The sequence below is a fragment of the Pseudochaenichthys georgianus genome, chromosome 1 (genome assembly GCF_902827115.2).
Source record: "Pseudochaenichthys georgianus chromosome 1, fPseGeo1.2, whole genome shotgun sequence".
NCBI classification, from domain to species: Eukaryota; Metazoa; Chordata; class Actinopteri; order Perciformes; family Channichthyidae; genus Pseudochaenichthys; species Pseudochaenichthys georgianus.
Genome location: NC_047503.1, coordinates 37,292,177 through 37,310,577, shown reverse-complemented (window position 1 = coordinate 37,310,577; position 18,401 = coordinate 37,292,177). Strand labels below are relative to the sequence as shown.

Genomic DNA, 18,401 nt, shown 5'->3' with positions numbered 1-18,401 from the left:
ATCATACTAGCTTTTCCATTATTTCCCTATGTTGTGAGTTTCCAATTCACTTGTTGACCAAAAAGGTTAGCATATTATTAGACAGATTGAGAGGAAGCACCCTTTCTATAACTGCATTGTTTTCATAAATCAAATTTAAGAATATACAGCTCCACTATTCTTGAATTTTTTAAGTAATATCCTGTGCCTAAATAGTGCCTTAACGTATAAAGTGACAAGAAAGTATTATTAGGTTAGACTGTGTTTTAATAATCAAATATGTTCTAGTTTTTCAGCTGTCACTTTAGCTGAATCAGCCATTTAGAGCTTTAACCAGTAGCAGTAGCTGCCTTTGGAAAGGCAGTGAGTGTGTTTGTGCCATTACTGTATGTATGATTCACTACTTAAAAACGGGCTCTTTGCTTCAGAATCGTTTGACTCTCTTGGCTTCAACAGGAGTTCTCATAATTAAATTAAGAGTGTGATTTAGAGGTTTAACCCATTAAGCCTGTAACGTGATCCAGACACCAGAGCTTGACTCCTGACAGTATCCTGTCTATGATAGTATCAGTCAATTCAGTCAGTAGATGTTTTATTTAACAAGGGCTGAGGCTTTTAGACTGCCAGTGACAAAATAAATTGTTATATCTGACAACATAATCTTTACTGTATTTTTCCGTATTGCCTTCTTCGAGAATTGAATGGGAAAACATTAGCTTCTGCGCCCCTCAGCTTGAAGAGGAGCTAACAGTCTCCTAAACGTAACTTGTCTCAATAATCTAACAGCTTGACTGTTTGGATGTCTCTGTCATGAATCCTCTCTACTGATAAGCCTCTTTTCACAGCCTTTGTGGTGCCATACTGGTGGCTGGAAGCCTCTTTCCCACATGTACAGTAGTCGCTATTCTGTAAAAATCATGTATGTCCAAAAAACATTAACTTTTTATGAGCTAAGAAAAGCTTTGTTACAATGCAAATACGAGGGGAATCGTGCAATTTAATTTATTTATTATTTATTTATGTACATATTCCCTTTTTTTAAGTCCCATTTATTGTTTTTATAGTGTCTTGTTGTTTTTATATTGTCTTGTTGTTGCGTGTTGGCACCTTGAGTCTATTGTAATTTCGTTGTACCTGTACAATGACAAATAAAGATCTATCTATCAAAACAAATAGGATAATTTTCCCTTAAATTCAGATTTTAGATGGGTTTCACTTGCAAGCAAAGACATCCATCTCATAAATATGTGTTCTTATACATCAAATGGAACAGTGTTTAAAAAAACAAACACAATCAAATACATTTGTTGTTTTAAAGAAGGGCGTTTTCTAGTGTCAGTTCCTTTGAAAGAACACTGGCGTTTTGGGGGGTCAGACCAAGTCAGACTGGAAGATCGATACCAATTACAGCATGTTCAGAGTAGAACTACTGTAGCATACAGCATCCGAGACTGGAGGCGAGGGACAGACTCTATCCAGTAAATGTTTAGACTTTAAACTGCTTCGTCATCTTGGGGACTGTAGTTTGTTTAATGTTGAACTGAATGGTGTTCCTAATGTTTGGTTGTCCATGTGTGAAAAAGTGCATCGTACAATGAAAGAAATAGGAAGTGTACAGTGACTTAGTATCATATGTATTCACAAATGGTCACAAATAATGTTAATCTTAAGTGTAGATACCAGTGCTTTTGTACATTTGTTTTATGTGTATGTTATCAAACATATTATTTCCTAAAAAGTAAGGCTCTTCACCCAAAAACACACAAACACACACATGCTCAACATGCCTTCCAGCAGCAGCCTGCCATCTGCTCCTCCAAAATCAAATCACAGGTCCCAGCCACCCGGTCTACAGCCCCCTCCCACACACACACACACACACACACACACACACACACACACACACACACACACACACACACACACACACACACACACACACACACACACACACACACACACACACACACACACACACACACACACACACACACACACACACACACACACACACACACACACACACACACACACACACACTCAGAGGCCCCCCACTGGGGCCCTGGCCACCACCGGATAATTAGACTTATAAGCTGGAAGGGAGCGTTAAAGTGCAGCTGTCAGGTGTGTTTGTATTCAGGGACATGCGTGTGTGAGTGCACAATACGTCTCTGTCCACTCTCCCTGCTCGAATCAAAGATGCTCTTCAGACTGAATGTTAATTGTAGATCTTGGTTATCAGGGCCAGCCGAATCAGCTGCTGCTGTTCAGAGAAACCCCTGTTTTACATACTGTCTAATCGATGCATTCAGTAATTTGGGGAGCAGTTAACGGTCCAGTACTTGCTAAGTTATCTTTTTTATTTATGAATAATTTAAGCTCCGTCAATGGAACTGTAGAAAGAAGAAGATAAAACAAAAGGAGGAAGTGAACGTATTGAATTGTAAGGAGAGAAATCTTAACCCTTGTCTTTCCTCTCCTCCTCATAGCTGGCCTATCGGGACGTGAGGTGGTTGTGAATGTCACATTTGGAAAGTGAGATAGGACACAGTTTTACTCTTGGATAGATTATCCTGTGTGAGTCCTGAACAGCAGCACTAAGCTGCAGCGACCCGGCACTGAACCGTCTACACCTTGGCACATTAAGACTGCTGTCAGCTCAGAGTGGTTGACTGAGAATCGTGTTGACAAAAGATGGAAGGTAGAAAGGGAAGAAGAAGAGGGTTGTTGCCAGAGAAGGAGGGTGAATGGACACAAAGCGTATTCCCCAGCCCCCAGTCTCTCGAGTGCCTGTTTGCCCCCCTTGTTAGCACCCTGACTATTTATCCCACTTTGCAGAGCAGCTGACAACACTTCTGTTTGCCGTAATTACATTACAAATTCATATTCCCACTTCAGTTACATGATCCTCGCGTTAGGGATAGAAACACCTAGAACTGAAAGGATGCTGCATTATAATGTATGAGATCCTCTGGTCACTTTCTCCATGGCAACATTAGGTTCACACACACACACACACACACACACACACACACACACACACACACACACACACACACACACGCACGCACGTGCAGGGATACTGTGGTAAACTGGATACTGTGTACAGGATATCTCCCTGCCTTTGCTTTTACCCAAAAGAACCTTAAGCCCCCTCTGACCTTAACACATAATCAATGTCAGCCAGTCTTTGGTACTGCTATTAAAACATTCGGTCAATATGGTACATTATAGCATTAAGCAGAAATCCCATTGTTGTGGTTGATGTGAGGGAATAATCGATAACATTGGTTGTTTTATCCCATAATACGTTGTTATTGTTCGTAGTTCCCCAATCTTGGATTCATAGCATTTGTTAATTTAATCTTCATTGTCTATTTGTTACACTACAAATGTTTTGTCGCGGATGAATTAAAGCATGATGACACCATTTTTAAATCAGATAGTTCTTGAAGATCATTGAGGTATTCTGAAGCCTTCTGAGCTGTTCACTTAATACACTGAAATTAAAGAACTGAATGCTGTAGTAGACCACCGTACATATAGCCACCTCTGCTTGTACTTAATGCGTGTGGCGCAGTGGATAGAGCCTTGGTGTTGGGATCAGTGGACCTGGGGTCACAGGTTCAAACCCCACTGCAGTCAGCATGTCGTTGTGTCCCTGGGCAACACACCTCACACCCCAAATTGCTCCTGTGGGGATTGTCCACAATATTGAGTATGTAAGTCGCTTTGGATAAGAGCGTCTAACATGTAATGTAATGTAAAAATGGTTGCAATCAAAAAAGTTTTCCTCTTATATTTGTCTTCTTTTGGCCAGCACTCATCGTGTGGTTTTAACATCAATGGAATAATTAGCAAGAGCGCACTACATCCATATCAAGTCATTACTTTTTTTTCAGAAACAAACATGTAGTGATAAAACTATAGATTACAGCTACTGTATGTCCTGAACATTTACATAACTTAAACATTGATTGTCTCTCGTTAAAAACATTTGCCTGAACATCCTAAAATACAATGGCCTATGTTCCCAATGCTTTTTACTCAGTGATGGTATCAGGATGACAGCCAGTCCGCCCATTAACCAGGAACTGAAACAGTCCTGAGCTTTGAGAGCTTACATGCTCATCTCCCTGAAATCTATAAAGACCTTTTCTGAACACACAGCAAGCGTAGGGAGGAAATGGGACTCGGCACTGATAACTGGAAAGTCAGATGGAATATCTTTGTTTGTTTGTTTACATCATGGCATGGGTGGGCATACTGTATCTTCTATAATAAACTAAAGAAATGCACAACTGAAATGTGCACAAGCATTATTAGATGATGAAAGACAGTCCTGCTGTTTTTTTACAACACACCACTGTGGTGGGTTTAACTAGGTTTTCTTTTGTAGCTCAGTTGTGTCCATTTGTTGGTCTGTAATTCTTAGAGGCAAGTGCGTAAATGCTTCTGCATGCATACAGTGTGCCTAACAGACATTGAAGGTCACATGCATGTCTCGATACTGCAGCAGTTTATCAGGCTGCATATCATTTTGTGGGTAGCAGCAGCATGCAGGGGACTACTCTCAACAAACTCCAATTAGAAATATAAAATGCACAGTTCTTTCTTACCATTTCTTACAGAAAACAGTGCAGTAAGTAGAGAATACATTAAAAAAAATACTGACAGACTTCCCTTATCTTAAGTGGCATCTTCAAGCCTGTACTGTCACACATTTTTCTATAAATGTTAACTTTTGTTGTCCCAAAAGCATTTTAAAATGTGTGCCTTACTGCCGAATTATCAATCTGTTGACATTATTAGATAAGTTTGTTTATTTCATATTATGTACTTTGCGAGATAATTTTTTTGCATGGAACATTAAGTAACATTAAAAGTGGAAGTACTCATAGTATTGGTAAGATAACATACTTGCTTTAGTGAATTCAGCCCCAGAGTCTCACACACATTTGATCCCCACGTCATAAAGATAACAGCTAGCTTGTTCATGGTGCATGGATTGCTGGGTTTTGGGGGCATACACATTCGTAAGAGAGGTGGGTGTCGGTTAGCGTGACATAGAAGCATCATTTCACATGACACGCTTCTAATGATGATGGCCTCCTGGTCCCAATACTCTCAAACAGTGTTACAGTGCATGTGTTAGCAGGAACAACAGTTAGAGGGTTTACATTCACTAAGGTGTCTGAACATTGCAGGACCGTAAAAACTTGCAAGCAGTTATAGACAGATTAGTGTCCCTGTTTCAGTAGCTGGGGTCATGGCCACACAGGCTCCATCTGATTGTCAGTCATGAGCTGTTTTCAGGGCCAAGTCTGGATTAAACGCCACCATTCAGGTCAACCAGCCATGAAACTCACCTATTGTTCTGCGCAGTCATTAGCATACAGCTCCATCTGACGCCAGCGCAGTGACAGCATCCGACCAGGTTCAGTTTCTGTTCAGCGTGGACTCCTTACGTTTTTACTGTCTGAACTTCAAGTAGTGTTTGGTGAGCATTATTCTACTTATACCATAACTATTTGCCAACATATTGCCCAATGTATTCAAGCTCATTTTAATGATTTGTGTCATGCATCTTTGTTGCAAATAATACAAGTTCCTGGGCCTCCAACCACAGGCTTATGAGGTGGGGATTTTTGGGGTTGTTGGTTTTGGATAGACATATTACAAAAGCTATACGCTCTTAAGCTGAGCCTCACCTTTTATAGCTGTACCTAAAGGTTAATACGTTAAGGAATCAGTTATAACTAATTAACAAAAACAGACCTGTGTCATAGTTAAACTATCCACTTACTAAAAGTTAACAACGCTCAAGCCAATCAGAATTAGGAATTTTATCTGGAATTTACCACATAATTATATTTCTCATCTTCCAGCTATTTATCAATGTTTCCCCCCTTGTTGATCTACCTTGTTTTTATTTGGGGTCTAGTGTAAGTCAGAAACTAAATCAGTGGAATCAAAAAGATGAAGACCTGGAATAATGGTGCTGCTGTCTGGCCTTTGGAGATACAATCCTAAAAATCCCCAACCCCGCTTTCTTGTCTCTTGTCCTAGCAGATGGCTCACACACACACACACACACACACACACACACACACACACACACACACACACACACACACACACACACACACACACACACACACACACACACACACACACACACACACACACACACGCACACACACACACACACCCTCAATGCTTTCTCCCAGCAGTCTTGGTGGGCATTACGAACACACTTCGTTGTATTTATAAAGACAAAAAAGTGCCTGACCAACGTTGAACAAGTGCGGGCCTGATACTCTGCATTGACAAACAGGAAACAAAAAGCCGGCAGACGACAGAGAGCGGGGGGCGGGGGTCACGGGGCTGTCGGCTGAGCACATGGCGACACACGAGGGGGGGGGACATCTATTGTGTGCTGTGTGGTTTCAACTACTTGTTATGCTTTGTTTGTCCAGAGTCTGGCCCTCATCCATTCTTTGCAGCAGCCTTAACAGGAGAGTTGACATCATGATATTCAGATCCAAGCCCACACACTATTGTTTGTCTACTTGAGTTTAATCATTCAAGCAGGCCCAAATTGCCTCAGCAAGTTTTGTCAGATTGATGTGATGAAGGAGCTGTGAGTCTGAGTGATCCTGACAACTGTACCCCAGTGCTGATGCTGATGCTGGCTTTCATTTGCACTTTAAACAGCATCTATCCTTTAGTTGCCATGAGGTATAATTCCTCGCTTAGGAGTGTTGATGTTTATGTTAATGAGGTTATTTTCTTTTTTTCAAAGTACAAACGTGATATACTATTTACATTGATATGAATGTAGATCAGTGGAGACTTCTTCTGGAGCAGATAATTATATTTTGAGCATTTATTGCCTACTAGCCCCTTTTTAAGTGCTGCAATATTCTAGATTTTAATTGGAGAATGCGTATCATGTTAAAAACCACATTTGATGCATCTCTTGTGGATCTCTGAGCACCTCAGCAATACTGCTAGTCGTGCTGTCTAAATGAGAAGAGTACTCCACTGAGGCTCATTTGGGCTAAAAGTTGTGTGCGCACGTTTTGGTTTCTGCTCCCACTCTTCCCTAGTTGCACAGCTCCATTAGAGTAGAGAGCTCAGCGCTCGTGTGCGTTCAGACAGCCTGAGGTTATGTGCAGTAATGTCTCTCTTCTTCTGTGTGAATATGTCTTGGAGGAGAGCGAGAGCCAGACAGCTGAGAAATATTTGATAGGCTAACCAGCCAGTGGCGGATGTGAGGGAGAGTTCACTGCTCTGCCTTGAGTTTCCATAAATTGGTTAACAAATAAAGGGAAACTGGAAACTTAAAGTTATGCTCCATTGTTCTGTAATGTTTTGCCCTCAGTGTCGTAAAATAAAGTGTCTCTTATGCATTAAAAAAATCCTGCTGGTTCTTCTTCAGCGCCTTCACTGAGCTATTATTTCTTGAGACACTTTATTTTCTGTCGTTTTCTGTTGAATGTTTTAGAGAACGCAACTTGAATTCGGATGTTAAATGCAGCCAATGTTGTGACTCTAATAATAATAATAATATATTGGATTTATATAGCGCTTTTATAGTACCCAAAGACGCTTTACAATATGAGGGGGGGGGGGTAGATAGACTGGGGCAGGTAGACAGCAGACTAAGAAAAACAACAAAAACAACAAAACAAAACACAGTGGCAGTCAGGAGGAGGTCGAAAATGAGTGGGGGGGTGTTTTACGGATAGAGAGAGGTGAAAAGATGGGTTTTGAGGCGGGACTGGAACAGAGTGAGGGACTCGGACTCACGGAGGTCTTGGGGGAGGGAGTTCCAGAGCTTTGGGGCGGCCACAGAGAAGGCTCTGTCTCCAAAGCTCCGGAGATTGCCAATGGGGGTGGAAAGCAGGCCGGCCGAGGTGGATCTGAGGGTCCGGGGAGGATGGTAGGGGATGAGAAGGTCAGTGAGGTACGGGGGGGCCAGATGGTGGAGGGCTTTATAGGTAAGGACCAGGAGTTTGTAGTTGATGCGGTGAGTAACGGGAAGCCAGTGTAGTTCTTTGAGGACCGGGGTGATATGGTGCCATGATTTAGTGTGGGTGAGAAGTCTGGCGGCTGCGTTCTGAACACGCTGGAGTCTACTGAGGGAGGTGGAGCTGATGCCGTATAGGAGGGAGTTACAGTAGTCGAGGCGGGAGGAGATGAAGGCGTAAATGAGTCGCTCAGCTGCGGGGCGGGTAAGATAGGGACGGATTTTGGCAATGTTGCGGAGATGGAAAAATGAGATTTTGACAACTTGGCGGATGTGGGAGTCAAGGGAGAGGGTGGGATCGAATATAACCCCGAGGTTGCGTGCCTGGGTTGAGGGGGAAACAGGGGTGCCATCGATGGTCAGTGTGAGGTTGGGGGTTTTACTGAGGGTGGATTTGGAGCCGATGAGGAGGAGTTCAGTTTTATTGCTGTTGAGTTTAAGAAAGTTTTTTTGCATCCAGGATTTCAAGTCAGTCAGACAGGATTCAATGTGGGTGATGGGGGGGGTTATGGAGGGATTTGGTGCTGAGGTAGATTTGAGTGTCATCGGCGTAGCAGTGGAAGTCCAGGTTGTAGTGGCGGAGAATCTGACCAAGGGGGAGGATGTAGATGATGAAGAGGAGGGGGCCGAGTACTGAGCCTTGGGGAACACCTTGGTTGACTGTAGCGGTGGCAGAGGAGTGATTATTGAGGGAGATGAAGTGGGATCTGTCGGAGAGATATGACTGGAGCCACCTGAGCGCAGTACCTTCGATGCCGATGTCTTGGAGTCGGGTGAGCCGGATGTTGTGGCTCACGGTATCAAAGGCTGCACTCAGGTCATAAAGGTTGCCCAGCTGCAAGGATCAATCTCTCTGATTCAGATCCTGGCATGCTGCAGCAACCTCAGCCTACAGCCTGTGTTAGGTTTGATGCACCCTCCAACATGCTACAACACCCTTCCACACACTCACACACTGCTCACACTACTGACAGTCTGATTCTTACTACATTATACATCAGAGGTGTTTTTCAACAATCTGTTAAATAAATATATATTTGGCATTAAACTCTGTGTGGCCTCCCTGTTTGTTCCAGCCTTTGGAAGGTTGTAACAACTAGAGTTGTTAGAGTTGGACTCTAGAGTAGTGAGGTAATGAAGATGGTGTTAGATGTCTCAGTGCTCCTTTTTGTGCAGCCGCTGCCTTGTCTTGGCTTTCTCACACGTCTGAGATTTACTGCTCTAATCCACAAGTATTAAACAGACTCCGGGAGCAGCTCCTGTCTGTTAGTAAGAGTTCAAACCGGGTTAATAACCTGTTTTCACCATGGTGACTTGTATACGTATTTAGCTATCTGGATAGTCTTGAGTTAGAAGTACTTATGGGAGAGTTAAAGCATGAGTGGGTAATATAATGTAGAATTGTTGTTGTTGTTATATTTGTTTACATTTTCTTTACATCCTGACAGAAATACAATAAATCATATGCTCTGAAAGGAAATGCTGGTATATGTCTGTCACAGGACTGTATAATTTCTACCTACCTGATAACCATGTGGCTTTTGAGAAAGGCTTAAAAGGACATGTTTCACTGTTGCAACTTTCTGACCATATAGAAGGACTTTTGCAGCTTTTAGATCCAGCAGACTCTTCAATGGCGTATTAATGCCCTAAACCTTTGGAGCTAGTGCTGCTAGCTACTTTCATAGAGAACAGTTGGGAACATTGGGGTTTCTTCTTCGATAATTTAAACAAATCTGGCGTACTCTTGATGACCCTTCTATAATACCAACCAAGAGTAGGTAAATAATGCTAGATACCATGATAGGTAAATTCCTTTGTTTTAGCAGGAGTGCTGTGTAGGCTGAACTTCCAAGAGGTTGAATTTCCAATCGTCTTTCCCTCAGGACTCAAACCGCCTACTTTGTCTCTTGCTCAGTGTGATGAGCAGCAATAAGGGGTTGATGGTACCCAATGATTACTGTGACTGTTGTCCTGTCAGCCATAAGGAGAGCTTGTATCTTCTTCTGTGTATCTTGTTTAGCCAGTCACTGTCTTTTCCACTGCCCTGATTCTTCACCACCTGCTGGTGTGTGACATTTATTTTCGGAACAAAGCCCTGACTTAGGAGCAAGAGAAGACAAGTCCCACAGTTGAACTACATTGTTTGGAATACATTTGGATAATAGATGTTTTGGTTTGTTTTCATGCTTTGAAAATCCAAACCACACAAGTATTACGTTGGTTGAAACCACTGACAACCATTATCAGAACCTACTGCCCATTTTGGTTTGATTGAAAACAACTTAGATTACATTTCTTAAATGCATGTTAAAAACCTTGATTTCGTCTGACACCTTCACACATACTTGAAGCCCTCGGCCTGTCGTTCCTCTGTTGCCAAGCGTGGCAGGGCAGAATGTGCAGCATGCATCACAGAAGACACAGACTGATGGTGAGAGCAAGAGACCAGACATAAAAGAGGAGGGGGGGGGTTGTTGCATCTCACAGGGCAAACTTCAGTTTAGCCTCAAGACACGTCAACCAGCCAATGACGGGACCCTGCAAACATAACACTTCACCGATTGGCCGAGACAAGCCCTAGAAGAACAGCTCTTGTGATGGAGGGCCAATGGCTGTTCATGTTGGCCGTGGTTGACAAGAGCAAGAAGAATCATGGGCAATGCAATCTGACATTCATACAATCCTTTTTTCTATCCAAATGATCTGCTGCACATACAGTCTGATAATGTTTAAGAAAAACCTTTGACCAAACAACACATTTTGTTCGAAGCATTTATTCTTCTTTATTCAGGTATATACAGTCATCCTAATAAGGTTATTGTAAACCTGGGTCTTTTCAGACATGTGTCTCCATTTCACTGCCTTCCCCTTGGCATCGCCTGCAGGCTGAAATATATGTTATCACAGCCACAGCAGTGCTAGCATGCAGTGAGAGAGGTGTGTGTCGAGGTGAAAGTAAATTAGATTACAGCCAGGGGCTCTTTCAAACAAGATATCAATATTCTAGCCCTGTATTTCCATCTCTCCACAATAAGCCTGTTGCCTCAGTTGGTGTTGAGCCAACATGTCCTGCAGCAACACCAATTCAAATGAATGTGAGGGGATTTAGTCAATGTTTTTTTATATTCAGAAACGAAAATGCAGAACTTAGCTTGTAGACAGCGTCACATTTTGGGGAATGTTTTGTGTTTTCTTTCTTCTTATTGACAGTTTATTAGCCAGATTTGATACAAATCTTGTGTCCCTTACATTTGAAGCTGCTGCAGAGAATGGTTAGCTTAGCTTAGTTTAGCAGAAAGACTAACAGGAGGGTAAAACTGCTAATCTGACTCCATCAGTAACACAAATTACATTTTAACGTGTAATGGGGATTTATGTGCTGGACTCTTTTCTTTTTTTATCCCTAAGCTGTTGCCAGGCAACCAAGACAAACTGTAGGATGTTATAGCCTGGCACATAAATAACCTTGTAATAGGGAACAAATATATCATTTATTTCGAGCTAGATGTTTCAATGTTTAAACAACAGGTGAATTTGTGAGCTTTACTGTTGCATGTAGTTAGATTTAGTAAAAGTTGGACAGAGACAGGATAGCTGTTTGCCCTTGTTTCCAGTCTTTGAGCTAAGCTAAGCAAACTGGTTGCTGGCTGTAGCGCTTTATTTAACTGACAAATATAAACATTGTATAAATCTTTACATTTAAAGCAAGGTGGCGTATTTCTCAATGTTTGAGCTGTCGGTCTCTGACGACAGATGTCACCACTGTAGGAGATTTTCCTGCCAGGGGACAATGCTCACTTCAGCAGTCCTTTGTCATGCAGTGTCACATTGTCCTCTAACAAACGACCAGCGTGCTTCATACCAACGCAGCCCATCAAGTGAATGAAAGGAATGCAGCACAGTGTGAACATGATGATGTCTGCACCAGACATGTGTGTCCACAGGTCAGAGGTCAGGGAGACATATCATCTAATATCTGCATGCAAAAGTCTCTCATTATCACATCCTTCGCCACACCAGAGTCAATTTTTGACACCGGACTATCCCTGTGGGCTGTTGCCATGGTGATTCTAACACCTGTGCCCTGACAGTATGGTGTGGCGATCAGCTGCCAGATTCCAGAGGGAGAGCTCATCCAAAGAATGGCAAATATTCAAGCTATGTCAAACCATTGATACTCACCACAGCTCAGTGTGGACACATATTAACTCTCCTGATCTACTTTCACTGGTTATTTGTATTTGTTGACATGTAAAGAGGCCACCAGAAGATTAGACAAAGACCATATGAAGGCCAGGAAAGGTGTTTATGTATTATTCATGAGCATGTTATGGATACTGCTTCCTGTTTCATTTTTAATTGATGCTTCCGAATGTAGGACATGCAGAAGTGTCATGCGAAGGGTCTTGTTCATTATTAATGAATGTGTACCTCAGGCCTATACTGGAATTATATTTTGTTGTGGTTTAAATGTTCCGACATTACTATTTTTGTTGTCAGATTTCACACCACCCTATTTCTACTGTGGAGATTGTTTATGCTCTGTAGTAGTAATTAAGTATTTCCTGACCATTACAGTGTTCATGATACCAACTGACACACACACACACACACACACACACACACACACACACACACACACACACACACACACACACACACACACACACACACACACACACACACACACACACACACACACACACACACACCCCACTGAGTCAGCCCCCAAATCTCCCTCAGAGGATCCATCTGCCCACAATCTTTTGCCATCTTGCACTCCTCCTCCATACTCTGTGTGTGTGTGTGTGTGTGTGTGTGTGTGTGTGTGTGTGTGTGTGTGTGTGTGTGTGTGTGTGTGTGTGTGTGTGTGTGTGTGTGTGTGTGTGTGTGTGTGTGTGTGTGTGTGTGTGTGTGTGTGTGTGTGTGTGTGTGTGTGTGTGTGTGTGTGTGTGTGTGTGTGTGTGTGTGTGTGTGTGTGTGTGTGTGTGTGTGTGGTTTACAGTTAACAAAACTGACGATCACAGTGTGAGACAGTATAGAAAAAGCAAGACAGATTACCCTGCAGCAGCACACGCAAACAAACACACACACACACACACACACACACACACACACACACACACACACACACACACACACACACACACACACACTGCTGCTTTCATGACTCTGCATTGACTCTGCAGTATTCTGGGTGTCTGGGTGTTTTGACCTCGTCCTGTTGTTATGCTCCATCTCTCTGTGCTGTTGACTCAATACACACACATTTACACCGTCACAACCTTACCGTACAACACACATCCCACAGACTGATTGTATTGGCCTAGTTCAGTGAGCACAAGAGACTATGTTTGATATTAAAAAGAATACAGCTAACACATGTAAAGTAGAATGAAAAGCAGGAGAATCACATAATCTTATTTTAGGAACACTAGTTAATCAAACTACATCATCCACGTCTTATGAAAGAAACTAAAGTAAATTGCTTTAGTTGTTCACAATCTCCTAACAGACTCCCACCAAGACCAACGAGGCATTCATATTCTTCTCAGATGACCAACTCGTACAACATATGCTAAGCTTTGTAAATATTTGAAATACTACATTCTTGCCACCAACTGTCAGTAGAGTTATGTGAAACATTCAGTATGATTGTGTTGCAGTATCTTAAGGACCACTATGTCTCAAAATTGAATTATTTTGAAGTACAATCTTAATAGGCACTGTGGTCGTGGTCTGATTAGGCAATGCTTGTGTATCCCATTCTCCAGACTCTTGGTATCACAACAAGTATTATTATAGCTTTCTAACTATTATCCATCTTTTTCACTTCTTCTCTCTCCTTTCCTTTCTTCCTCCAGATTATCTGCCTGCAGGACTTCTTCGGGGACGATGATGTGTTTATTGCGTGTGGCATGGAGAAACACCGCCATACGCAGGATGACTTCCTGTTGGATCACAGTGGTAAGGCTTCCACAGCCTTTATGACTGGTAGGCTTGACTAAGACTAACTAAACATCCGTCTGTGTGTGTGTGGTTGTGTGTGTGTGTGTTTTTGTGTTTGCCTCTGTATCCTTCCTCACCATGCTTCACTCACTTGTGCTTTCAACACTCTTTTCCTTTTAGGAAGTTTACAGCAGGAAATTAGGTTTTTGTTGTATGTTGTACTCTTTACTTATATGATTATCTTACCAATTATTTTTTGTTTATTATAAAGGTATAGAAAAATCAGCTTTGTATTTGCATAGAGCAGGGGTCTGCAACCTTTTTGACCAAAAGAGCCATTTTGCTCCTTTTTCCAAAACAAAGTTTTGTCTGGAGCCGCAAAACATATTTCATAGTTTTTTATTGTTATATCAGACAAAAACTACAGTTTTTTTGCATTTATTAGGCTATTTATTACATGATATAAAACTGTTAACCTCTAATAAGAAACAAAGAACTCTTATAAGGAGAATTAAAAATAATACACAGGCCTACTTTAAAATAAATTAAACACAGCACTTGGGGAGTCCTCTGTACATTTGAAGGGGAAAAAAATATTATTAAAATGGGCCCACTTTGAAATAAATAAAACATATAGCTGCACCCTAAAAAGAGTTAAAGGTAGGGTAGGTAAGAATGGAGAAACCAGCTCGAGTGCGCTAGAATTTGAAAGTACACAACCGGTAAAAATATGCCTCTTCCTTCAGACTTTCTTACAGAGCCCCTCCTCCAACACACACGAACGCGCACATGACCAATGAGGGCACGAGATAAATGTGTGCACAGATGGAAGGCTGACAGGCAGGCAGGGCATCCAGTTATTTTAGCCGGGCCGTGGCAGATGATTGGTCGTGCTTTTTACAGCGCTACGGCTTCCACAGATTAATTTTTGTATGTATTTATTGTCAAAGCATTTAATATATTCATTGCTATCGGGACGTTAAGAGCATTCCATGGAATATAACAAAAAGTGTTTTCTGAAATAAATTACATACCCCATTGAATTATGACTGACGATCGTCAGCTGTCTTCCTCTCCCTCGTAAAGGCTGCACCACCGTTGACAACTTCTCTCTACATATCTCTACATCACGGTAAACCAGCATCGTTTGCTGTGAAAGCATATAACTCTGTCCACGCAGAATTAAATCCTGTGTTCCTCCGGTACTTTTCTTTGATTTAACCATAGTTCGCTAATCGAGCCGGGGGTCAGGTTATTCGCCTCCAAGAAAAGGCGCTCGCGCGGGACCGTAGCAGGATGTGACGCATATTTTAGTTTACCTAATTAAAACCGTTTTGTTTTTTATTTATGTGTCACAGTATCACCTCAAAATACAAGATACGAAACATTTTCAACCATGCAACAAAATATAAATAGTCCTACAAATACTTTTATTTTATTTCCTTCTTATTTTTGTCTAAGCTCAAGGGAGCCAGAGCAGAGGGCTTAAAGGGCCGCATGCGGCCCGTGAGCCGCGGGTTGCCGACCCCTGGCATAGAGTATAGTTAGCGATCAGTCCAGCATCCAAAGAAAATAATCAAACACACACTGCACTCTTAAATGTTAAACTTATTATGCGATTTTTGTAAATGACTTTTTGTTCATTCTTTGAGTATTTTATGCAAATTGCCTGTTAAATACATGCATATCTTAAAAAAACAGACATCAAAAGCACAGGGCAGCATATGACCTCTTTAAACCAACAGATCCACTCTTTGTCAGAGCGATGGACACTGGACAACCTTTGAAACAGTCCAAAGTATTGACATCCTGTTTAGTTTTTGTGTTGTTTTTTCAGGTTGGCTAACACCAGGGAGGCCCATCCTCACACTCTGTGTTCACTGTAACTGAGGAGGACTGATGCATAGTCGTATTCAGAGATAGTTTGGAGCTTCTGTCCCACTTACACTCCTGCTCCACTTTTAAGAATGAGGTCTTTTAAAGGAACAACATAGGCACACAGTACTCTAACCCTCTGCAAAAGGGACAGGAACTCCTCTCGTGTAACGGGTCAAGAACACACTCTACTGTTGAAACACAGAAGTGGAAAACGCCCTGTTTAATGGATCATACAAAAAGCACAAAATGAATGAAAAAAACACCCAAAAAAAAGACAGAAGTAAAAACGAGTAGTTATGTTCTCAGCTCAAGCACCTCATCATTAGAGATACATATCCTCACTTCAGGGGTTGCCCTAGAAACACATTTGGTTTAATGGGTTGTATACACCATACAAGGAAGAAGTGAACGATATTTAATCGTATGCATCTGTTGATAAGTAGCATGGGGAACACATTAGAAACACACTGTGGCTGTGCTTCTGTGGGCGTGTTTTTCTTCATCTGTGTGCCATTAAATTATGCCTCTCATCGCCCCCACCCTCATTAACTCAACCCTGACAAGTTCACCACACACTTCTTTACAACATTTACTCTTCCACAGTCAAACAGCAATGCCACAACAGATGTGGAATGCTCCAAACACCATGAAAACAAAACCGTGTTATCATTGTAGCCGTGTCTGGCCTAGCCCTGTGTCATTTAAAGGGACATCGTTGTAATTCCTTTTATGAAATTACAACAATTATCAGAGCCTCCTCACTTTGTATGGCCAATATGCAGTTAGCCAGTTGTTGGGAGGATTTTCCTAAATTACATTTTTGTTAAGTCAACATTTGGGCTGGTAACTGAGTCTCTGTTTTAGGCACTGGCACAAGTTGAAATGTGTATCGGTTGAGGGTATTAATTAATTGTCTAACTTGAAAGTTGTCTAGTGTTATTTGCCTATAGCTATGATTCAGATTCTTTATCATTATCTCATAATAATTTATTGTATGGCTGCTTCAACATTTTAACATTGGAAAAGTATCAGTTCAGAAGGAATTGGTAGCATAAATGTTACATCGATATCAAAACATTTTGAATGAGTACAAGCCCTAATCACTATTACAGTGGGGCTATTCTGCTTTATCTTAACTTTAACCCTGATATCTTGTAATTAATGCTTTTCTTATCTGCTTTGCCAAAAAAAGTTGTCTTCGCTGCTTCTCTGTTCTTATAATCAAGCGTGACCAGCTTTCATAACATCATGCGACATAAATAACATATTCAGGGTCGTATCCCTGGCACTGCAGCTTTTTGGTCATAATTCTGCATCAGAAAGAACAGGGTTATGTAAAGGCAAGGTTAATATATGCGATGGTGACCCTGAGAGTTTTGTCCTTCTCAGAATGCAGAGTGATAAAGTCGTCGCACAGCCGCTCTGCGACTCCAAACCGGACCGCCAAGAGCCCCGGACCCTCCCAACGCAGCAAGTCCCCCGGTGCAGGTGGGACACACATAGAAACTGCATGTGCTAGCTCTTTAAGTTAAGAGATATTTAAGCACAGATAAGATACTAACTAGTAAGCAGACAATCTGTAAAGTCATGTCTTTCAAATTATTACGTTGTGTGTTTTACAACCCCCTTAAAAAAATATGATGGCACAGGAGCACAGTAAGGTCATAGCTGACAGGCTGAGTGATAGATTATTTTATTTAGCAGCCTCATGCTGATCCATCAGCTGTGACAGAATGACTTAGCACTTTGTGTAGTGCCTTGAGAGATGGAGACATTCTGCTGAGTAATCAGTGTTCTCTTAACTGACGTGAAGGCTGGTAGAGAGCTTATTTGAGTGTTTGCCCGTTTGAAGTGTCTGCAATCTGAGTTTGCCCTTGGTTACTTCAAACCGCTTCAAAGTGTGTTTTTAATGTATGTGTGTGTGTACTAATCATATTTACCTGACTATTCTTGTTTGTTGTTGCCTTTGATAATGCAGCAAGGCAAACTGTCCACTTCTCCACCAGCCAGTCTCCAGTCAAATCCCCAGGTGAGGCTCATGATGGTGCCACACAGTTTGCCTCATCTCACACCTGCTATATCCATGTCCTCTGGTAATAAGGGTACTCAGTAGAAAGCAATGGCTTCTTAGCACTTTAGCATTCTCTTATTCTCGTGTGAACAAAGCCTGACTTTTGTGCTTTAACACTGCACTTGAAAACCTTGGTATGTTACTTTTAACAGTTGTAGGGAAGAGTGGCTTAGTGCATCTATTTATAATATGTTCTGTCATTAGTACAGGTGTGTGTACCAGTGTTATTGTAATTGTCTGTTCTTCTGATTGGAGGTGAGATACTTTCAGTGATATTTTAACCACAAACTCTTCTCATCTAAATTATTCATTATATAATGTTTGACTTTTCTTTGGGTTTCTTTCCATCCCTCTGGCTCTTTGGAGAATCCAGTTGCTGCAGAATCCACTGATTCAGAGCCCTGCACTGATTAAACTCTCTGTTATTAAATCATGCTTTCACTGAGCAGTTAAATCACAAGCCTCTTCATCCGAAGCAGCAGAGAT

At 41.7% G+C, this 18,401-nt stretch overlaps 1 protein-coding gene across 5 annotated transcripts in view; it reads left to right on the top strand.

The window, feature by feature from the left end:
* Positions 1-18,401, top strand: part of dclk2a (doublecortin-like kinase 2a) — a 50,582-nt gene that overhangs the window by 16,738 nt on the left and 15,443 nt on the right. For 3 of the 5 annotated variants that reach the window (XM_034086094.1, XM_034086085.1, XM_034086111.2), the window contains exons 3-5: positions 13,882-14,011; positions 17,234-17,332; positions 17,823-17,873. In XM_034086094.1, the coding sequence (XP_033941985.1) occupies positions 13,882-14,011; positions 17,234-17,332; positions 17,823-17,873 (280 nt within the window). The remainder of the gene's footprint in view (positions 1-13,881; positions 14,012-17,233; positions 17,333-17,822; positions 17,874-18,401) is intronic. The other 2 variants (XM_034086116.1, XM_034086102.1) reach the window with 1 other exon arrangement.